Here is a 24,300-nt window from a genome sequence, read left to right as displayed (position 1 = left end):
TGAGCATATTAACTCAAGCAAAATATTTGTGGAGAGAAAAAAACAACCAACCAAACAAACAAACAAAACTATGGTGGTGAAATGGGGTGGAACAAATGCTAAAAGAACTGTTGAATGTTGTCAAGCAGGGGATTTGTGTGGGGACATGAAGATGTTTTCAACAATTCTGGGTAGATTTTATTCAAGTTAACAAATTTGAGTATGTGCTCTGTGCTAGACACTGTCCTAGGCACAAATTGGACTTGTTAATTAATTTATTGGGAATTTACTACCCCTAGCCTCCATGGGATTTTCATTCCAGGTGAGGAGACAGTCAATAATCTGATAACCACTCAGGTTATGGTGAACAAACCTAGAGGATGGATGGAGGCTGGGGAAGTCTAGAGATGGAACCCAGCCAGGGAAAGAGGGTCACCATACTAACCACAGTGGAAGACTGTTTTCACAGACCCTCAACCAGCAGAATTTGGAGTGGAATGGGGAATTGTAGAAGAGAGAAATTTACAACCACTAGAATGCTGCGATTATAGAGTATTAAACAGTGTGGTTGCAAAAGTGATGTGCTAGGTTTTGATGAGATATGAATTTGAGAGTTTGGTGAGACACCCATGTGTGGATGTATCCTTAGATCAGCCTTCCTGAAACTTTGGCAAAGTCAGAATCACCTGGGGAACAAAAGACGTACAAAGTTCCAGGGCCCAGTCCTTCAACAAGCTGGGGCCTCTGCGTTTTTTATTAGCTCACCTGGTAGTACTGACACAGCAACGTGTGAGAACCACTGACTTAGCTAACCAGCCACACAAGCTTGGAAAGAAGGAGGAGCTAAGAGCTGCAGATGTGTATTTTGGAGTTTTAAAAAACAGTGTTTATTGAGACTTATGGATGGATCAACTCTTCCATCTGATGCGTAGAAAGGGGGAGGAGGAGAAACCAGAGGACAGTGAGTGGTTGCATATGTGCAGCTGGTGGGGAGACAAGAAAAAGCCTGAAAGGCAGACACATGAATTATTCAGCACGAGGGGAAAGTGCTGAGAGCTCAGTTTCCCTTTAACTGGAATGTGGGCTCCATGGGGACAGAGACCTCAGGGTTACCTTATACCTGGCATCATGCCCAGCACTCAATAGGCATTTAATCAATATTTGTTTGTTGAATAAATCAATGTATACATGCATGGTTTTCACAAAAGCTAAAGAGAAAAATTTTAGGATAATACAGGCGGTCATATCAAATGCAGTAGCTTGAGGTCAAGAGGACTGAAACCTATGGGATTGCCGGTAGAACTGGTCAGAAGGAAGCTGTAAAAGAGATGAAGTAATTAAGTGCCAGCAGTGAATTTAGGCTCTGCTCTCATTTATAACATCCATCCTGAGCTGTTGATGAGCAGTTAAAGGATATATATATATATTTAGCTCTTGAGCCTTCATTATGCCCTGTTGCTCTTCGATGTCCTCTAGTTGCTTCCTTCTGGTTGTGAAGTTGATGGGAAGAAGTCTCTCTCGGGAATCTCATAGGCTGTGGAGGGGTATCTCGGGGAGGCTGGAATGTAGACCAAGGCAACCAAATGCTAGGGATGTGACTTCAGTAAGCTGCCTAATCCACTTGCCATCCTCAATTTTTCAGTGATTGTATGCTGCCCAAGAATAGATATAATTTCTAGAAATTGCATAAAAATATAAAGTCCTGCTTCAAGATTTGTTAAAAGCTTTTTAATTCCAGGCACACATTTCCTTTGAAAGGATAAATCTTTGTGTCGTGAAGCGGAGATGCTATTAGCCTGCTCTCTGGGATCTGCAGAGTTCGTAGATGAAGCATCCAACCTTTCTTGTATTTTGAAATGTCATATCCAATTGCCTTTTCATGAAGATTCATTTATTCTTTTCACACTGTTAGGTGTGGTCTATGGGGATAGACTTCTCTTAGTCCATGTGAATAGAGCCCATTACTGGTAATGGAAGTTTTGCACATGCCTGTGGAGGTGAATATGTATTGAAATAATTTCACAGGAATTTTTATTTAGTTGCCTTAAGATTTTAATAACGATCTCTTTTTGTCCCCGATTGCTTTTTGACATTGATTGTAGGCATTTGGTGATGAGTCTAAGGTTGTAACTTTAATGGGTATAAGTATTTCTTTCCTCTGTTTCAGCTGAGAAGTTTTGAGAGTGAAATATTCACAGCCATTAAGAGACCTCCAATGTAATTTCTCATCATGCTTATTCTGTAGTTCATATTAACTCCACAGTACTGAAGGAACTGAACAAGTGGACTTTTAGACATCAGATCACTGGCCATGGTATTGGCCATGGCATCTCAGGATGCTCCGAACTTCTTGCAGCCTCTCTCTTCCTGGATATCTCGGATATATGAAGCTCTCCAGCAAGCAGGAGATGTGCTATCTGCCTCGCTGGTTAACTTAAGCAAACAAAACTCTGAGTTGAGTGACAAGTTAGACCAGGACTTAGATGATATTCAGATTCAAGAAACCTATGCTGAAGAAGAAGAACAAAGCAATGATTGGAGTCAAGAGGACACAAATTCCATGTTTCTTGAAGTGGATCATTTTTCCTGTTGTAATAGTGAGTTGCAGGTTGCCAATCAAAATTCAAGCCCTAGACTTAGCCAACAGGCAAAGGACTCTTGTTCCATAATATCCCAGCGGCCCAATCAGACACGTGATGACCCAAAGCTACCACATCTGCTTTCTTCTATTGCCGAGGAAGAACATCACCTTGAAAGGCAGAGGAGTGGCCTTCAACATGGCTGTGAGAGCCAGCTCTCTGGTATTTTAGAAAATGTTTATGGAAAAAAGCAAGGTAAGTTAGCTTAGTAATCATTTTCTCTGGGTTCTTCCAAAAGACATTTCTTCTTATTTTATTTTAACTTGTTTTAGTTGTCATCTGACTTATGTTTCTCTCTTATATACCTTCCCATATGCTGACTTTTTAATCAAGAGATGCCATCCTTAGGAATAGTTTTAATATATAAAAATTTGAAATATCCATGTTTGTGGGATTTATATTCCAAAACAAGCAAGTGAAATGTTGAAAATGAGTCTGTGGGTTCTGTTTGAGAAGCCCCTTGTGCATATCATGCTTTTAAAAATATCTTTTGAAATGTTCTTCTATTTTCCCCCACTAGATTAGGAACCTCTAGATGTTACTGTATTATTATTCGGTGTGAAATCCTGCGCAAAAAGCCACACTTGTTGCAAAATTTTTAGTTGCTAACACTCCAAGAACACTTCTCACAGTGTTTCACTGAGACATGATGTGAGATGACAGTAGAGAGAAAATCTTTGAAATAAGAATAGCTTGATTTTCTTTTAGCCTTGAATGGAAAGGACATATTTAAAACAAACTGCCTATAAAGCTTTATCCTGTCAGAACTGAGCATATAATGGGCCTTCAGAAAATGTAAAGTGAATATGATGAAACTTGTAATTAACTCTGTAAAAGCATACATTGTATGTTCTGGCATCAATTTTTCATACTTCTGATACTCTGAGCCTGAAGAAAGGACATTGCACCTGGTTGAGGGACAGACAAGTACATGATATGCAGAGAAAGGTGTTGGGTGTGTATATACAATGTTGTAATACATACAGCTCACACAGACTGCTGGATCTTTAATGTAATATAAAAGTAAAATAATTCTCTTAGGGAGAACAGACATTTCTAGAATATTCCATAATCTCTTCATCTATTTTCATGATTCCTCTTTGCTTTATCTTTCTAAAGAAATGTTTTATCCAGATATATTAAGTTTTGGAAAATGAGTAAACATTTTTATGTTCTTTTTATGCTTCCTGATACTCTTGCTCCAATTAAAGTAATATTAGTGATATTAAATGCTAGAATAAGTTGGTAAAAACAAGGTAGGCTAATATTCTTTCTGAATCTGATAAACTGTAAGTAAGCGCAATGTCAAGTGTTTTAAAATGATCTGTTGAGGTAATTCTAGAAATAGCTGGGCTACCAATAGGATTTCTTAGATTTGACTTGAAATTTCAGTTCCTCTTTTAGAAAATTCTTGCTAACATTGAACTAGATTAAAATTTTTAATATAAATTTGGCTTAATAGATGCTTAACATTTCTTTTGTCAATGTTTGAAATTGTAATAGTCTAAAGGCATTGTAGGAATCTAAAAACTATTTAAAATAATTATTTTTATTTGTCTGTTCAGGAGATATTTATTCGCTAATTGTAGCCTCTGGGAAGGCAGGGGCCATGTCATAGCTTCATTTCTGTATTCTTAACATCAAGCACATGTTAGGTTTATATAGTAGTAGGAAATCAAATAATAATTAATGATGGAACAGCAGCAAGAAAGCTAACCACTGTAAGATATAAATACTGTTTTTACTCTTACTTCACAAGTTGAGAAACTTGCTACTCAGAGAGTTTGGGAATATACCCAAGGTCCACATTAAGAAAGAGGCAGAGCTCAGGAAGTCTGATTCTGGAGTTTACACATAGACCCTCTTTTTTCTTTTTAAAGGTATAATTTACATACAGTAAAATTTATCCTTTTCGTATAGTTCTGTGAGTTTTGATAAACACATGTGTAGTCTTATAACCACTGTCACAATCAAGGTATAAAACAGTTTCCTCCCCTTAAAAAAAAATTACTCCAAGTCCCATTATAGTCAGTCCTTTTTCCTTCATCCAGCTCCTGGCAATTGTGAATATACTTTCTGTTTCTATCATTTGCCTTTTCCAGAATGTCATATAAATGGAATCATGCAGTTTGCAGCCATTTGAATCTGTTTTTTTTCATGATGCACTTGTCATACTGTATTTGAGACTCATCCGTGTTATGTGTTTCGGTAGGTTTTTTTTTTTCCTTTTTATTGCTAAATAGTATTCCATTGCACGAATGCACCACAATTTGTTGTTCCACTCATCAGATGAGGGATATTTAGGTTGTTTTCAGTTTTTAGCAATATGAATAAAGCTGCTCTAACTATTTGCAAAACAAGTTTCTGTGTGAATATAATTTTTTCTTTCAGTGAGGTAAATACCTAGGAGTGGGATTACTGGGCATATGGGAAGTATGTGTTTAACTTCATATATAAAAAAAAATTTCACTGTTTTCCAAAGTACCATTTTGCATTCCTGGAAGTAATCTGTAAGATTTCCAGTCACTCGTATCCTCACCAGCACTTTATGGTGTTATTATTATTTATTATTAAATTTAAAGCCATTCTTATAAGGTGTGTAGTGGTAGCTCATATTAGGAGATAATTCTCCATTGGGCTCTTCCATTTTTGCATGTCCTGAAAACAGAATAGCAAATATCTTTTATGTTAGATTATCTTTTCTAGGATATTTGTATGACAAAGAGCCTTGGACGATAGATGTGGTGTTTCCCTCCAGAGCAGAGGGAAGATTTGTTTGCTCTCCAGTCTAAAATGTCTCTCTTCAGGGCAAAGCTTAGGCAGATTTGCTTGCAAATGATTTAGGTTTTTTGAACTTGGTGTTCCTTGGCTGTGACATACATTCACTGCATGCATAGGATCCATCTGGGTCTGCTTCTGCATTGCACCTGTGGTACTTGGAGGACAGGGAAGCAATGTTGCTCATGTTGCTTACTGTGCTGTGAGTAATACGTTATTCTTTGTCTTTGACCCAGAAGTTTTGTGTCTTCTTCCCAGGTCCACAAAACTGTAGCAGGCTAATTTGTTAGTATGAAAGTAGGGTAAAATCTCATATTCTTCATAGGTTTTAGCATTCCAATTGGCTTTAATTTTCATTTTCCTAATAACTAATGACACAGCATTTTTTCATGTAGTTACTTGTATGTGTATGGTTTTTGTGGTAGTCTTTAAATCTTTTGCCCACTTTTATTGAATTGTTTTCTTATTTTTGAGAATTAAGAGTTTTGTCTATATTCTGAATATGAATTACTTTTCAAACATTTGTGAGTATTTAAAAGTATTTTTACCTAGTTTTGTGGTTTATCTTTTCATTCCTTTAACAATACCCCACAAAGAACAGAAATTATTAATTTGATGAAATCCAACTTACCAAATTTTTCTTTTATGAATTGTGCTTTTAGTATCATAGCTAGAAAATTGCTGTGTAACCTAGGGCCACAAAGACTTCCTTCCTATGTTTTATTCTAGAATAAATTATTAATATAATGTAAGGTATGGATTGAGCCCCCTACCCCACATATAGCTGTCTAATCATTCCTATACCATTTGTTGGAATGACTACTTTTTCTCCATCATATGCTTTGCATTCACTGTCAGAAACCTATTATCTATATATATGTGGGTCTATATCTGGACTCTACATTTTTTCATTAATCTATATTTGTATTCTTTCTCCAGTGTCACAATGTCTTGATCACTATTGCTTTACAATGAGTCTTGAAATCATGTAGTGAGAACTTTTTTATTTTATTATTATTATTATTATTATTTATTCAGTTTTAGAGAGGAGAGAGAGAGGGAGAGAGGAGCTGGAAGCATCAACTCCCATATGTGCCTTGACTAGGCAAACTCAGGGTTTCGAACCGGCGACCTCAGCATTTCCAGGTCAATGCTTTATCCACTGCGCCACCACAAGTCAGGCCAAGTGAGAACATTTTAATGTTATTTTTAAAAATGTTTTGACTATTCTAGTTTATTTGCATTTCCATATAATTTTTAGAATAAACTTAGTGATTCTTTAAAAAAAATTGTTAGAAATGTGATTGAAATTGTGTTGAATCCATAGAGTAGTTTGGAGAAAATGACCATGCTAAAAATATTGTGTTTTTCAATCCATGAACATTGTATATCACTTCATTTATTTATGTCTTAATTTTTAAATCTATTCTGTAGTTTCTAGGATACAGGTTTTATACACATTTTGTTAGATTCATACTTGAATATTTCCTTTTTCTGGATACTGTTATAAATAATACTTTAATAATTTTTAATTTTTAATTGCTACTTGCTGATAAATAGAAATACCTTTTGTGACCTTTATTTTATGATCTTGTATTATACAACCTGCCTAAACTCACTGATTAGTCCTAATAGTTTTTTTTGTAGCTATTTTGGGATTTTCTACATATACAATAATACAATCCATGAGATAAATGAGAGTTTCATTTCTTCCTTTTCAATGTCTATGTCTATTATTTCTTTTTCTTGATTGATTACAATATATTATCATTTTGAATAAGAGTAATGAACATGAACATCTTTGCCTTAGGGCAGTAGTAGTCAACCTGATCCCTACCGCCCACTAGTGGGCGTTCCAGCTTTCATGGTGGGCGGTAGCAGAGCATCTAAAGTATAAATAAAAAGATAGATTTAACTATAGTAAGTTGTTTTATAAAGATTTATTCTGCCAAACTTAGCAAAAATCCAACATAAAGTACTTGATAAGTAATTATTATTATATGCTTTAACTTGCTGTAACTCTGCTTTATAAATTTTATAAAGTGAAGTTATTTTCCTACTTTATAAATCACTATTACTGTGGAACCCTGTAGGCGGTTAGAAAATTTTACTACTAACAGAGATACAAAAGTGGGCGGTAGGTATAAAAAGGTTGACTACCCCTGGGTTATGGTATACCATTTTTTTTCATATATTCTTGAATTTGATTTGCTAATATTTTGTTGAGGATTTTTAAAAATATATTTTCATTAGAGATCTTAGTCTGTAGTTTTCTTTTCTTGCGATTTCTCTCTCTTGTTTTGGTATCTGGGTAATGCTGGCCTTATAAAATGAGTTGTGAAATGTTTCTCCTTTCTTATAGTCTAGACAAATTTGTGTTAAATTAGTATTATTTATTTATTAAATGTTTGCCAGAATTTTCTAGTAAAGCCAACTGAACTTGGAATTTTCTTCTGTGGGAAGATTTTGAAATGCAATTCAGTTTGTGTAGTATGTATAAAAATGTTCAAGTTTTCCATCTTCTTCAGTGATTTTTGGCACTTTGTCTTTTTTTAAGCCCCCCTCCCCTTTTCATCTGTGTTGTTAAATTTATGGACATAGTATTTTCTGGTTATCTTTTTAAAGCTCGTAGGGTTTATAGTGATCTCTCTCTTAATTTTTTGGTATTGATAATTTTTTTCTTCTTTTTTTCTTCTTTTTCTTTTTATAGAGGGTGGAGTCTGTCTAGGTAGAAGATTATCTTGTTTTTCCCTCAAGGAGTTCTGTAATGCCTAAGAGATAGTTATGAGTAACAAGTCATGAAAAAAGTTTGTGTAAAGTTATAATAATTATGTACATGGTAGCTTTGGGGGTGATTTTGTCAGAGGTGATCTGAAAAAGTTCCACAGAGCAGACAGTGTAGGACTGCAAACTCTGAGCATGAGTCAGAATTTAACAGATGGATGGAGGGAGCAAGGCATTCCAACAGAAGGACATGACATGACATGAACACAGACATGGACAAGCCTGGCATTTTCAGGGATGGATCACAAGGCTAGAGTTTAGGTTGCAATTGGGACGGTCTTTGCTTTTCGTGTTAAGGATTTAGGTTTTATTCTGTAAGCAAGTTGGGAATCTCAGAAAGATCTTAAGAGTGAGAGCAACAGAGTTCTGTTTTACATGGATAACTCAAGCTTCAGTTTGGATGCTAAATGGGAGGAAAACGTAAGTGTTAGGGAGCTATTGTTGTAGTATGTAAGAAGAAACAGTGTGTAAAAATAATGTGAATACATAAAAAGAAATACTTGTCATTATTTTGATGCTGCCTCCCCCCACCCTCCAGCCCCCACCACCAAAGGCATCTCAAACAGAGAGTCTGTGATGGGGCTCTAGCAGGGCAGTGGAGCACTGACTTATTACTGGTGGGTGGAGGGAGAATTCTGGGTTTCCCTCTTGACCTTTTTTTTTTTTTTTTTTTTTGGTATTTTTCTGAAGCTGGAAACGGGGAGAGACAGTCAGACAGACTCCCACATGCGCCCGACTGGGATCCACCCGGCACACCCACCAGAGGCGACGCTCTGCCCACCAGGGGGCGATGCTCTGCCCTTCTGGGGCGTCGCTCTGCCGCGACCAGAGCCACTCTAGCGCCTGGGGCAGAGGCCAAGGAGCCATCCCCAGCGCCCGGGCCATCTTTGCTCCAATGGAGCCTTGGCTGTGGGAGGGGAAGAGAGAGACAAAGAGGAAGGAGGGGGGGTGGAGAAGCAAATAGGCGCTTCTCCTGTGTGCCCTGGCCGGGAATCGAACCCGGGTCCCCCGCACGCCAGGCCGACGCTCTACCACTGAGCCAACCGGCCAGGGCCCCTCTTGACCTTTTTAACACTTGACGGAGTGCTCCTCATTAATGCAGGGTTGGGATGGGAGTTCTGTTTGCCCAGGTGGTTGCCACTAACACTGAGTTGAGGATATAGCCTTACTACTACTACTGGATGTTGGTGAAAATCCTGAATCTCCACCAGACCTCTACTAACATCACCTAAATTGGGAGGAGCAGAGGTGTGGTAGGGTTGGTCCAGGCTCTCCAGGTGGTCTTCTGTGATACTGCAGGGGTGCAGATGGTCATTACTGGCCAGCAAGGAGAAGGTCCTGGATCCCTACACAGCAGTCTCTGGCACTCCCTGATGGGAGTATTAAGGTGGCTCATTACAGGCTGGTGCGGATGCAAGTCTGAGCTCTCTACTTGGCCTCTGCTGGTGTGGGTGAGGATAGGAAGCACAGTGTTTTCTCTGTTTGGCTGGAGTAGAACATTTATTGTCTAAAAGTTTTCTGTTTTGCTGGGCTACCCTTTCCCTGGTCCTTTGTATAGAGAAAGCAAGCTTTTCTTGAGGCTTTTTGTCTGCCCACTGGTTTTTCAGGGTTGCCAGATTCTTCAGCTTCAAGTCTAGGATATATGAGACAAAAGAGCCCAGGGCACTCACCACCATGTTGTTTCTTGAGTCTCATGGTCCCTGGCCAGCTTGCCTTTTTATCTGCACTGTTCAGTCTTCTCTTCTTTGTTTTATTATTTAAAATTTTTTTTTATTTATTGATGAGAGAGAGAGACAGAGAGAGAGAGAGAGAGAGAGAGAGAGAGAGAGAGAAACATCAATTTGTTGTTCCACTTACTTACACATTCATTGGTTGATTCTTGTGTGTGCCCTGACTGGGGAACTAACATGCAACCTTGGCATATTGAGATGTCTCTCTAAACAGAACCACTTGGCCAGGGCCTCTTCTTTGTTTAACATACAATGTAGAGGGTTTTTTGGTTGTAAGTAGAAGGAATAATGGAGAAAAGAACATCTATTCTATCATCCTGAAAAAGAAAGTCTTCAAATTAGTCCTTAATAGCATTATAATCACCACTTCCCTCCATTTCACAGTGAAAATAACAACAATAGAAAGTGATAAAGGGTGGTATGTATACATATGTAAATATGGAGAGAAACACTTCTCTATAAAGAGAGGTCTTATGTGATGGCCATTCTCAGTTAATCAAATATTTATTGAATGCCTACCATGTCCAAAGCTCTGCGGGAAATGGAAAGGTATACACAAGGATAAGCTCTGGGCCTCTCCTTTGGATTGTTGAAAAGTGTATGCCATTTATTTAATATGTTCCAGAAGATGCAAAAATGTTTTTGATGCCCTGGCTCTTTGGTGGCAATGGGAATTGGGAATGCAGAAGAGACCTAGAATGAGACAGTCCCCTTGTCCCAATTTACTCACAACTTTGTAGATGGAAGAGCTTTGCAAAGTTCCCTCTAGAGAGCATTGTCTTTCTCTCTCTCCCTGATGTGATAGAGCCCATTAATTTACTTCAAATGCCTTTAACAAATGCACAGAAGCTCTTATTCCTTTCCTTCCTTAAAATATTCAAATACCCTAGGCTCCTATGAAACTAGGAGAAGGGACTGGACTCTAAGCTCTATGAATGTTAAAAACATGTTTGTTTTTTTTCCTTTACATTTTACCTGCTGGTTAACAGTTAAATTATCTTCACACACTCATTTCCCCCTTTATATCAAGGACTCACATCAGACACAGTGCATGGGCTGCCCTGCAATCTATAAAGAGATGGATTTTGGAGATATGCTAGGAAAAGGCAGCATTTTAATCAGTGATTTATATGCATTTTTTAAAAAGCCTTGTCAAGCCCGCTTTTCCCATTTAACCTTGAATTCTTTTCATAACGTTGTGTCTTGATTTTATGTTTCTTAATGTGCCATATTTTTCTCCACAATAGATTTTAAGCTAAATTGGCCTAAAACAAGAGGGAGGCTGAATGCTTTTTGTAACCATGGCAACATTTCTGGGCACTTACTGAGGACCTGGTTGCCAATAGTAATGTAACAGAGAAAATAGATACACTTCATTTAGCAGTTGCCTATGATTAAGAGGCAGAGAGACTCCTCACAGTGCCATCTCAAGCTAGGCTTTTTGGTTTTGAGACCCAAATTCAAAACACTGACTTCTCAGTCAAGAAGCAGTGGTGACACCTTTGCTTTGTACAGGAAAGGAGTGCTAATTGCATTTAAAAATCATCTTTGTTTTCAGTTTTTCACCGATATTTTTTTTTTTGAGGCTGTTTTTTAACCACACGTATTTGTTTCCAAGAAATATGCTCACTATTTCCTGAAATAGCCTGCTAATGGAATTAATGTATTCCAAGTCTACTGGCATATAGAAAGAACCGTAGAAACAGTTTATGGCTACGTGGAACGTAGTTTAAGAAACTAGAACAGTAGGCTTTGTAAGGAGGGTGACATAATTTGACTTTTCAATCACATTACTCAATGAGGTTAGTATGACATGGAAGGGAAAATCTTACAGTTCTCTTAGCTGCTGGTTGGTCTCTAGCTATTATGGCCGGCAGGTGTTTTATCCTGTTGATGTTAGTGTGGCTAGTGGCAGCTGGGACTAAACGGTTATCAGGGAATATAATGCAGTTGATTTATGAACCATACGGGCTTCACTGCCCTTTTGTGGGATGTGTTACTGCCCATAAAATATTCCTCTCACCTTTTCCTTTTTTGTAATACTGGTGCTTTGCTTTTTCACTGTGCAAGTGCTTTCTTGAGAGTAGATCTATTTCTGCTTACATTGGTCTTCATTTGTTAGTCCTTCTTTTTCTTTTTAAATTTTTTAAAATTCATGTTGAGAGAGAGAAGAGAGAGAGAGAGAGAGAGAGAGAGAGAAAGAGAGAGTGAAAGAGGGGGGAAGAGCAGGAAGCATCAACTCCCATATGTGTCCTGACCAGGCAAACCCAGGGTTTTGAACTGGCGACCTTAGCATTTGAGGTCGACGCTTTATCCACTGCGCCACCATAGGCCAGACTGTTAGTCCTATTTTTTTTTTTTTTTGTATTTTTCTGAAGCTAGAAATGGGGAGAGACAGTCAGACAGACTCCCGCATGCGCCCGACCGGGATCCACCCGGCACGCCCACCAGGGGCGATTCTCTGCCCACCAGGGGGCGATGCTCTGCCCATCTGGGGCGTCACTCTGTTGCGACCAGAGCCACTCTAGTGCCTGGGGCAGAGGCCAAGGAGCCATCCCCAGTGCCCGGGCCATCTTTGCACCAATGGAGCCTCGGCTGCAGGAGGGGAAGAGAGAGACAGAGAGGAAGGAGAGGGGGAGGGGTGGAGAAGCAGATGGGTGCCTCTCCTGTGTGCCCTGGCTGGGAATTGAACCCGGGATTTCTGCATGCCAGGCTGACGCTCTACCACTGAGCCAACCGGCCAGGGCCAGTCCTTTTGATAGCATTTTCCATTATGTTCCTTGGTTATATAGAATTGTCCATAAAAAAAGGTTTCCTCTGAAAAAGCCTCAAAATTTGTTTTCTAAAAGCTTTTTGAAGTTAATTTTCTTGATATATTGACTTGCACATTTTAGAAAAGCAAGATATTAATGAACATGCTAAAAGCCTGACATACAGTTTTGGAGCCTTGACATTTAGGCAAGCAAGGGGTTTGTTATGGCCATCAGTATTTATTTTTCGATGATTGTCATTTAAAAAAAAATTTCAGGTGTGTAACAACATTGTAGGTGGACAGAAGTTAAAAGGTGTTACTTACGCACATGGTCAAAATATTGATTCAATTTTTGCCTTGATTTCTGGGAGTTATAATAAATGCTAGAACAGTTTTTTAAGGACAGGTTTAAAATGAGAAAACAAATTCCATCTTCTATTTTCTTAGCATTATTAGGAATAGATTATTGGAATTAGAGGTAAGATACTACAAATAAACTTAAATTCCATTTTAACAATTCTCAAGGAACCAGAAATTTTTCTTTAATAATGGAATTACTTGACAATAAAAAGGCTCAGGAGTCTTCCTTGCCCCGAGCCGCAGACATTAATGGAGCTGGATGTATTTTTCTTGCAATTATCTAGCCTAAGGGTGAAGAAGTTGAACCCTGATAGAAACTATGAGCTTAATAAGACCTTTTCCCATTTATCTTGATTATTCTTGCTTGAGGAAGATTCTGAACCCATGTGTTGTGTGTTGTTTATTTTTTTAAGTACCGTGGAAATATTATTCTCTTTTCTTCCCCCCCCCCCCCCCATTTTTTATTCTTCTCCCTTTCTTCCTCTCCCGGTACTCTTTTCCAATATCCACTCCTGAGGAGAGAGAATCTTGTTTCTGAAAAAGAGTCTATGGACGGTGAGAGTTTCTGAAATGTGATTATAAGTTTGTCATCCCTTGGAGCTCCGGTTAACTCTGCTCAGGGGTGGTCGAAGCCACTGCGAATGGGGTTTTTAGTGCCCTTTACATTTCCTACTTTTTAAATCTATGAAACATTTCAAAAACAGAAAAATACAGTGTGACATAATAAACACCCACAAACTCACCATTTAACTTTGCCAACTCTTAACATTTTTTTCCATATATAATTTAGATTTATTTTAAAGAAACCATTGGACGGATAAAATTGGAGTTCTCTGAGAACCTTTTTTATTTTCTTTCCTTTCCCTCCTTGAACCCTCTATGACTTGGATTGAGGAACTTTAGTTAAAAGCCCTGAGTGAATGTCTCTTGGATGCAAACACCAAGAAACTGTGTGAGTGACCTTTGTGCAGACACAAAGGATTGCATGTGAACGGCTTTAGAAAATTAGCCTAGAGGTTCTAGATTGCCCCTTTCTTTGTGCTTGTTAATTAGCAAAAGAAAAAGAATGTACTGACCCACTTAGCCTTTTCTCCATGTCAGCAAAATGGCCATTAGTCATTCTTTCCCCTTCTCACCTGACCTCCCTCCCTTGTAATCTTGTTACCTATGTTCTGCTTCTGATCAATAAAAGCCAAGGGAGAAGGAGATTCAGGAGGTCCTCTTTCCTCCCTTGGCAGGCCTCTCCCTCTTCCTCTTGACATCAGTTTGTGTCTTGAGTAGGTTTTTCCCATGTGACACTGGTAGTTCCTAGCGGGCCTGAGTACTACAGTTTTGGCTCTAGTCCCCAACTTATTCAGTATTCACCCCACTCAGAGGTCACAGTGCTGGCCCAGTGGTTTCACCTCCTCAGATGTTTGAGCCTAAACTCTGTGGAGCTCTTCTGAGAGCCTGAACCACCAACACCAGGCGGGCAATGGCCTCTCCTTAGAGGTCTGAGCCTCATGTCCATAGGACCTCACTTCTGAGCTTCTAATTTCAATAAATTGAAATTTATTTGACTGTTTCTCTTTGTTTCTGCAGCTGGAAGCATGGTAGCTGCTTTCTGCAGTTACAACTTCGGGGCCATTTCCATGTTCCTCTTCTCATTCATTCAATAACCAATACCTGTAGAAACAACTCCATATTAAATTTCCTCTGTTGAAATATCTATTATGGGTTTTCTTTTAAAAAAAAATTTTATTGGGGTGACATTGGTTAATAAAATTGAACAGGTTTCAGGTGTACAATTCTGTAATACATCATCTGTATATTGTGTTGTGTGCACCACCCAAGTCAAGTCTTCCTCCATCACCACCTATCCTCCCCTCCACCCTCCTCCATCTCCCCACACTCTACCCTCCCCCTTCTCCCTCCTGCAGTCCCCACACTGTTGTCTGTCTATAAGTTTTTTCTTTTCTTTTTGAAAATTTTGAAATTTGTTTTTTAATTTGTGTTGACATGATTTTAAGTATTCCACTCAACATAGATATTGATCAAAACAGTAATTAAAGTGTTGTCCAAGCAGTTGTATAGATTTTGAAGTAGTCCATATTAATTGTGCAGGAGCTAGAATCTGCAGTTGAACTGAGACTTTCTGGAAGTGATAGCTAACTGGTGAAACAGACATCTAAGTCTTACCCATAACTGATATTTACCAGATAAACAATAAATATAATATGTCAGGCGATTGGTGCCATTGTTGGGCAGATAAAACATATTATGTTCACTTTGTTAAAGATGGCACTGCCCAAGTGGAAGCTCGTCGCCCAGGTGATAATATTAGTTGCCCTTCCTGCTTGGGATGGGTGTGATTATGTTAATGTGTGTGGGGGGAGGGCTTTTGCACCAAAAGGTTTTAAAAGAAAGAGAGATCACGTTGTTCCGGGGAAGAGTGATTATGTTCTAGGAGGAGCCTATGCTGTAGGAGAGCAGAGAAAGGCCACGTGGGGAGAGAAGCAGCAGCCAAGATGGCAGAGTGCTGAAGGAAAGAGAGTTTGTGCAGAGAGAAGGGGAACAGAGGTGAATAAAGCTGGTGAGGTACAAACCTTTGATTCTAGGAAACTCAGATAAGTCAGTGGCTTTGGGAGCCCTGAATGGAAAGAGAAGTGTTTTCCCACTGTGTGTATTTCTTGCCCGCTGGGTGCAAGCTAGGATTAAAGCTAATGGCCCACCAGTTCTTGGCTTCGCTGTTTCATTACCGTCTGTCTAAATCAAATTTGAACCTGCATGGGCCAGGCTTCTGTGTTGGTGGCCGTGGCTACTGGCCATACAAGGAGGTTCTCCTCATTTAGTCCATTCAGCTGGCTATAGCAAAAATACTGTAGCTGAGTGGTCTAAAAAACATTTATTTCTCATAGTTTTAGGTGCTGGAGAGTCTAAGTATAAGGCACCAGGTGATCTGTGCCAGGTGAAGGACAGACACCTCCTGGTTAATAGAGAGCCATCTTCTCAGTGTTGCCTCACATGAAAGATGGTGTGAGGGAACGATCTAGGGTCTTTTTTAAAGGCACTAATTCCATTTGTGAGGACTCCACCCTCATGACCTAATTACCTCCCAGAGTTTACACCTCCTAATATCATCACATGGCAGGTGAGGATTTCAACATGTGAATTTTCGGGGATACAAACATTTAGTCCATAACTAAAGCCTTCCCTATCTCCTTTCTCCAGCTTCTACCACATTTCCCATATGTGCACCTCCTTCCTCACCCTGCCTTTTTCTGGCAGTTAGCTGCTTGCACTTCAGTGTGCCAATAACATACTGCATTTCTCAATAATATAGACTTTATATTGTGCTTAACTTTTGTTTTTCCAAGTGTACCAATCCAAGTCCACAGGCTCTTTGATGGCAGAGGGTTTGTGCTTTCAAGTTTGTAGGCTCTTTGGTGGCAGGACATTTAGCACAGCACCATGAATAGAAAAAAAAAATAAATGACTTATGAATGAACATGAACCTAATCTCAGCTGTCATCACCAAATCTCATTACCTTCAGGAAAAGGATTAGCCTATAAATATTCTACAAGGAACTATATAGATTACATATTGTTGGAAGAATCTAGTCAATAGCACTCTCCAAGTTTCTTAACACACTTTTTTTTTTGCTTTAAAAATAGTAATTTTATTGGTTAAAGAGAATACTGTCTTTGAAAATTATCTTCCTTCCAGGGTTTTAAGTAATTTGCATACTTCACTTTATTCATCTGCACAGTAGAAACACTGAAATGAGAAAAACAGAAGAATGCATGCGTTTTTATACGGTTAGCAACACAGCATCCCCAACGCAAGCAGGCTGTCACTCTGTGGGCTCTGAGAAGGCAGAGGGGCCATTCACTCATGTTGTCACTTCTAGCATCACTCCAATCACTGAAGAAATCTGGGGTGGTACCTGTGGCTTCTTGGCCATCTAGTCCCTCAGGGACAGGACAGGACGGGAATTCAAGGAGGGAGCTTAAAATGTTTCAAAAAATTTTCAATATTGCATGGTAGGAAAATAATCTGTCCTTTTTCCTCTTTCTCTGTAAAGACCTCATTTATTCTTGCAAACCAGCTGAGAATTCACAATGACCATCCACAGATCCTACCAAATGCATTAGCAGGTTTGGATACTCACTGCCCCAAAGGGTTTCTTCCAGCTCCACAGGCTAGTCTCTCATTGGCAGTGTCCCTCAGGGTAGACCATGGCGAGGGAATGTCCCTTTTGAAGGCTCTTCCATAAGGAGAAGCATTTGTTACTGCCCACGTTGGTCCTTCCTACTCGCTGGCCAGGCTCCACAGGCTCTCACCCTCACTCGATACAACAAGCTTTACATTCGTCTTTTCTCGCTTTACATTTGTCAGAGATTTCCATGCTTGCCAGTTGGCTGCAACTCAAGTTTTAGTGTTTATTCCTGCACAGCCTGAAGCAAACCCCAGCTTAACACTTTTGACACTGTGTTGGAACACAGGCAAAAGACAGTATCTTAAGACTTGCCTTGACCTCCACCCAGCATTAATGAAGACTTAAAAGGCAAGTGAAAATGAATTAGGAATGTGACTACATGTCAGCCTTCACATGTAGTGGTTAGTTGTTCCTCTGACATACAGGGAAGGCACATGAGTCCTGCCTTTGTGATTGAACTCGGGGGCTCTTCCTTGCAGAGCAGAGGCTACTGTGGCATTGCCATGTGTAGTAGCTGTAAATGGGCCCATCTCAGTCAACTTGGCAAGCATAAAACCATTACAATGCAGAGCCAGTTGATAGGTCCTGGCAGTGTCTCCTGAGCACGTACCAGGGACAAAAGATCAAGGGAGCAATAACTCTGCCTTGGCACTCGAGCCGTGGAAATGAAGTCATGGCATTTCAGTCCTCAGTGGCACAGCCCCAAGTCATTTTCACAAGAGGTGTAACCTTGTCAAGAGATTTTTAGCTAAGATGGAAGACAGTATAAGTATTAGTGCAGAAGAATGTTTATTTTGCTGGTTATCAACCGAGTCTTTAGATTATTTCAATTGCATTTTTGGTTTATTGTTATGGTATTGATTATAATGGACTTCTTTTCAAACTATAAGTATTTGATCCCTAAATATGTTTCTGAAACTTCTATGATTTTATCTACATTAACGTCCCATTTTTTTCTGATGTTTGAGCTTCCTTGCTAGATTATATAAACTCCTTAGAGCAGCAGCTATATATTAATCTTCCCTGTGTCCATTCCATCCTTGCTATATTTAGCACAGTGACTTTCAGATGTTATAATTACAATAACGGTTTCATAAATTAGGTTAAGGGGAATATTACACTTTGCCAAGTTTCTGGCCTAGTGTTGTCAGGCAAAATGGAAGACTCTGGAGATATGTCCAAAGAATACTTGCTTGCCTGTTCTGTTGGCCTGCCTGCTCTGTATCCAGATATTTTTGAAATGTGGGAAATAAAAAAAAAGAGAGAGAGAGAAAGAAAGAAAATCTGTGGAAAACTGATATTTATCAAACATCTGTTTTATTAATAATTCTTTGCAGACCCAACAGTTACATTTTGGGTGTAGGAATATAAATGCTCTTTCTTTACTGGCCAGTTTTTCTTAGACTCCCCTGCTTGATCATTAATATCCTTCTAACCTCTAAATGTTATCACGATCCAGGGCTCCGCCTTTAGATTTGTCTCTCTTTATAATCTCATCAAATTTAAAGGTTTTAGCTAACACTCATATGCTAGTGAGTCTACAACCTACTCTTGAATTATCTAAGTGCTGGCTTGTAAATACGTGGATGTCTACTGGCATCTTAAATTTTATATGTCCAAATCTGAATTTCCCATCTCTCAAAATCTTGTACATCCCACCATCTTGCCTCTCTCTGCATAGCAACTCCATCCTTCCAGTTTCTCCTGCCATAACTCTTGCCTCCATTTTTCCTATGTATTACCCACCAGCAAATCCTATTGGCTATTCCATAAAAATAGATCTAGAATCAGTCTGTTTCTTTCAACTATCCCTGAGACCCTGGCACTTTAAGCAACCATTATCTTTCCCCTGGGTTACGGAACTTAGCTCCTAACTGATTTCTCTGTATTCACCATTCCTCTCATATGGTCTGTTGTCAACAAAGCACTTAGTGTTCCTTTTAAAACCTGAGTTAGAGCGTGTCATTCCTTTTTTTGTCAATACGTAATTTCCATCTCATTTAGAGAACAAGCCAGCGCCAGAGTCCTTTCAGCGGCTACAAGATCCACAGTAATCTAGCCCCATGCTGCCTCTCTGACCTCTTACTACCCTTTCCTTTCTTGCCCACTCTGCTTCAGCAACTCTGGCTGCCTCACATCTTCTAAAACACCAGCTGTGCTCCTGCTGCAAGGCTTTTGCACAAGTCATCTCTGACTTGAATGCCAGTCCTCTAGACATCTCCAGGATTTGCTCCCACTCTTCCTTCCGGTCTTGACTCAAATGACCCTTCTCAAAGGCCTCCCTGAGCACATGAATTGAATGTGTACCTCCCACCACTCTCCAGACATCTCACCCCCTTTCAATGGCATTTCCCCCCACTACAGCACTTATCACTATTTGACCTGTTTTATTTACTTATCTGTGTGTCTCTACGAGGGCAGACATTTCTATTTATTTCTTTCACAGGTGAATCCCCTGCATCTAGAAGTACTTGTCTCATGTTGGAAAGAAATAAATACTTGTTGAATAAATGAATGAATACTTTTAATTTTTTTTAATGTTTGGTAAACCCTGTTTTCCATCTATTCTGATGGCATTAATAAATGGAGTAACTGAATTTGCCATGAGATGCTTTTAGATTTGCAATAAGAAAAATTATAAGCTATTGAAATGGAAGAACTGTAGCTTTTCTTCACTTTTCCCAAGGTATTAGGAAGAAGTAGGCTACAACTTTAATAGAAGAAAAAATACTGTAGCAATATAAAAGACTTAAGGCTTAGATTTTAAGAAACAGAAATAGCATGTGCTTATTTCTTAAAAGAAGCTGGGAACATAGAAGGAAACACACAAATGGAGATATTTTATACCCTTTCCCTCAGAAACAAATCAGTTCCATTTTCTGATTCGTGTGTGTGAAGACTCTGGTCTTTGGAGCCATTTGGGTTCAATTGCCAACACCGCCATTTTCTTTCTGAGTGAGCATTGGCAAATTACTTGACCTAAGGAGGCCGCTCTTTTCTCATCTGTAACACGGGGTAATGATAGCTAGTTAAATGTGAGAACCTGCACCAGACCAGGCATAGAGTGAGGCATGTCGCAGATACACTCCCCCCACCCCCAAACATTCCTACTCTTTCTTTTTCTTGTTGTTGTTGTATATATGGTCTTTTGAAAATTGAAGATTTAGGATCAGAGGAGATGTTCCAGGCTCCCAGTATTTCTTTTTTCATGTGATACATTTGCAAACACAGTGAGTATTCTTTTGCTAGCTGATTATGTAATCAGGCAGCAGCTAGCGGAGGGTCAAGGGAAGTCCCCTGTTACACTCTGAGAGGAGTGGAGGGTGCATCAGATTTCTTTCCTGGAGCCCCTAATGAAGGTGAGCTTCGATGGCATCATTTAAAAGTGCTAACCCAACTACCTATTCTAAACGGTGGCCTGATCATAATCCCATCAAAGACTATTATTGCTGTGTTTAAAACCTTGGTGACAGAGGAAGATTTGATTTTGGTTGGTGGGCACACAATGCAATGTACAGATGATGTATTATAGAATTGCACACTTGAAACCTATATTATTGTATTAACCAAGGTAAACCCAATAAATTAAAAAAAATGGTATAATAAAAAAAAAGAAAAACAAAAAGCAAAAGAAATAAACCTTGGAGATAGGCAGTGGTGGGAATTGATGGAGGGGGATTCTTTAAAAAAATTTTAGTGTATATTTTATTGATTTTAGAGAGAAGAGAAGGGAGAGAGATAGAGACAGAGAGGCAGGAACATCAATCCATTCCTGTATGTGCCCTGACCGGGGATTGAACCGGAACCTCTGTGTTTCAGGACTATGTTCTAACCAACCAAAATATCCGGCCAGGGCTGGGGAATTCATTTTTTAAATAAAGAAATTCTTTTACTTTTTTACTAAGAAGTTATGAGGATTAGCAAAGACAGATGATTTTATCTGGGTCATTTCACATATCACATTTCTAGATTCTTGAAGAAACTGGCCTATCTTAGTTATTTTGAATTTTAAGGATTTCCTTGTTTCATCAATCTTTAATTTTAGTGGAACGTATAGAAGTTTAGCGAATCTGTGCCTTTTAAAATCCTCAGTGATTTCATTTTCTTAGGTTCCTTCCTATTCTAGTAGATAGGTAAAAGTAAATTAACAAATGACCTCACATTTATTACAGTGTTTATATATATATTTATATCCCTATCACCTCATATCTTTTGTAAAAAAGCAGCTACAACCCTAGCACCTTTCTCTTTTTTATTTTTAAATCTTTATTCTTTTACAGATCTTAGAAGAGTTCCTAAATTTACCTGTATATTTGCCCAGAAAATGTTGAGATGAATTGAATCTGGAAGGTTCAGTCTCAAAGTTTTCCTCATTTTTCAAGGCGAGAGGAGAGCAGGAGGTAATGGAAATTCCTTGTCAGCTCCCAAAAAGCGTCCATAATGTCCACTTCCTTCTCCACAATTTGTTTCCACCAACCGGCATGCATGGCTCCTGCCAGAAACCGCAGACCCAGCCGCGCCGGCGATGGGCTCCGTCCACCGGAACGCGTGTTGGTTCAAGCACGCGGCAACTTGGCCGCGCTTGGCTAAAATCCCTACTGGGCATCAGAAACCTCTCAGGACCAAGCTGGACATCTCTAATTGAGCCGGAAATTTGGTCCATACAGGTTCGGCGGCGCGCATGACCAATCGCGCCAGTCTGGGAACCCGTGTCCCCAGTGCTGGTACGTGCCGCTTGCGCCACTTGGCGGTGACCGCGGTTTGGGACACGGATGCGACTAACGTGTTTTCATGGGAAACTGGAGTCCTGAATTCTTAAATGCAGGTGGTTGGAGGAAAAGAAAAGTTGTGGAGGTTCACACTCCTGATAGATGACATTTTATTATTTCTTGGAGTGTGAACGATTTGTGGTTAAAAAAAAAAAGTGTCTACTGATAGTCCATGTTAGTGCCCTTCTAGTGGTTTTATTCATCGCTGGGGTTTTCTTCTTAATCCATTTCTTCCTAAAAACCTATAACTTTAAAGCATTAGTAAACTCTTACAAACATCTTTCCAAGTATCCTAGTACTATATAGTATCAGTTGATCATCCAGGAGGAGGTGATTATTCCATTGTCAGGTTAAGCTTCACTCCAGAAGGCAAGAATAAAATCCCACATCAATTTTACATAAAGTCCCATTTTCTAAGATATCACTCTGAAACAGCAAGATGCCATGGTGAAAGCGAGCCAGAGAAATCTGGATTTGAATTCTGGTCCAACCTGTATTTACTATGTGACCCCTAGGCAAATTACTTGGATTCTCTGGGCTTCAGTTTTTCCACTGTGTCACCTCCTATTTGTCAGTATTTAGTCCGTGCTATATGCAAAGCATTTGTGGTAGTGTCTGACCTGCAGGAAGTTCTTAGTGAACATTAACTGTGTGAAGGTCTGTCATTTGAATATCCAGATTTTCTTTTAGCTTTTTTTGCCCTCAGGGACTGGGTGGGGTAGAGGGTTGGTTTCACTTTTCACCTTTTTAATCCCTTCATAGTACATTTTGGACTATGGTGTAAGGTGAAGTTCTAACTTGGAGGTTTTTCCAGAGGGTTGAATTTTTCAAGGTACCATTTATTGAGCAACTTCTTTCTCCTTCCCCATTGAGTTTTGTGAAGTTGTGGTTTCCTTTATCATCTGTCATGTTCTTCGGTCAGTCTGTTTCAGGGATGCCTTATCTAGTTCATTAGCTGCTGGTCAATTCTTGTTCTAATACATAGGTTGGCGGGTTATTTTTTGTCTTTTTATTTATTCTTCTGTTGAGGTATAACTTATATTCAGTGAAGTGCAGGCGTTTTAAATGTCTAGTTTGAAGAATGTGAATTTGTTTCTACTCCTGTAATTACCACCCGCATCAAGATAGAGACCCTAGACGCGTCCTTATGCCTATTCCCTAAGGTAAACACAACTCTAACTTCTATCAACATAGTTTAAGGAATTTTCTTTGGATTCCTAGTTTGGTGATAGAATAGTTAGTTGATAGTTTTATTTTTTATTTTTTTATTTTTTATTTTTTATTAAATTTAATGCAGTGACATTGATAAATCAGTGATAGGTTTTATTGTATGCTTTTTCTGCACTTATTGAAATAACCATATGATTTTTCTCTCTTTTATTCTGTAAGTGGATTTTATTGGTTAGTTTTTAAATGTTAAACTTTATATTCTTGTAATAATGCCAACCTGCTTATGATGTATTATTATTCCTATATATCAAGGGATTTGAATTTCAAATATATTGATTATGGTTTCTAGATCTTTGTTCATGAAAGATATTGGCCTATCATTTTCCCTTCTTGAAATGTCCTTTTCAGGTTTTACTATTGAGGTTATGCTTGCCTCATCACATGATTTGGGCACTGTCTGCTTCTTTTTTTATTTGCTTGTTATGTGAGTTTGGTATTATTTCTTTTTTTTTTTTTTACCGTCAAGCAGATTTCACCAGGGACGCTATCTGAAAATGAAGTTTTCTTTGTGAAAAGAAATTAAATAACCGATTAGCTCTCTTTAATATATAATGGACCTTTCAGGTTTTCTTCTTCCATCAGATCTTTTTTTTTTCTTTCCATTTTTCTGAAGCTGGAAACCGGGAGGCAGTCAGACAGACTCCCGTATGCGCCCGACCGGGATCCACCCGGCATGCCCACCAGGGGGCGATGTTCTGCCCCTCTGGGGCGTCTCTCTGTTGCATCCAGAGCCATTCTAGCGCCTGAGGCAGAGGCCACAGAGCCATCCCCAGCGCCCGGGCCAACTTTGCTTCAATGGAGCCTCGGCTGCAGGAGGGGAAGAGAGAGACAGAGAGGAAGGAGAGAGGGAGAGGCAGAGAAGCAGATGGGCGCTTCTCCTGTGTGCCCTGGCTGGGAATCGAACCTGGGACTCCTGCACGCCAGGCCGACGCTCTACCACTGAGCCAACTGGCCAGGGCCTAGATCTTTTTGAATGTATAGTTTTTACCATATATACATTTAAAGTTAGATTTTCTTTAAAATACTGCCTTAGTTGCCACTCAAAGATTTAATATGTTATATTTTTATTATAATTATGCT

The 24,300-nt window shown here is 39.2% G+C and overlaps 1 protein-coding gene across 1 annotated transcript in view; it reads left to right on the top strand.

Moving 5' to 3' along the window:
• SYT16 (synaptotagmin 16) overlaps positions 1-24,300 on the top strand; it is a 230,225-nt gene that overhangs the window by 139,506 nt on the left and 66,419 nt on the right. The window contains exon 3 of the mRNA XM_066343078.1: positions 2,147-2,813. Within this exon, the coding sequence (XP_066199175.1) occupies positions 2,291-2,813 (523 nt within the window). The 5' untranslated portion in view covers positions 2,147-2,290. The remainder of the gene's footprint in view (positions 1-2,146; positions 2,814-24,300) is intronic.

This window comes from Saccopteryx leptura, chromosome 6, assembly GCF_036850995.1.
Source record: "Saccopteryx leptura isolate mSacLep1 chromosome 6, mSacLep1_pri_phased_curated, whole genome shotgun sequence".
Taxonomy (NCBI): Eukaryota; Metazoa; Chordata; class Mammalia; order Chiroptera; family Emballonuridae; genus Saccopteryx; species Saccopteryx leptura.
Note: the sequence above shows the minus strand (reverse complement) of the source record. Positions and strands in the feature narration are given on the sequence as shown.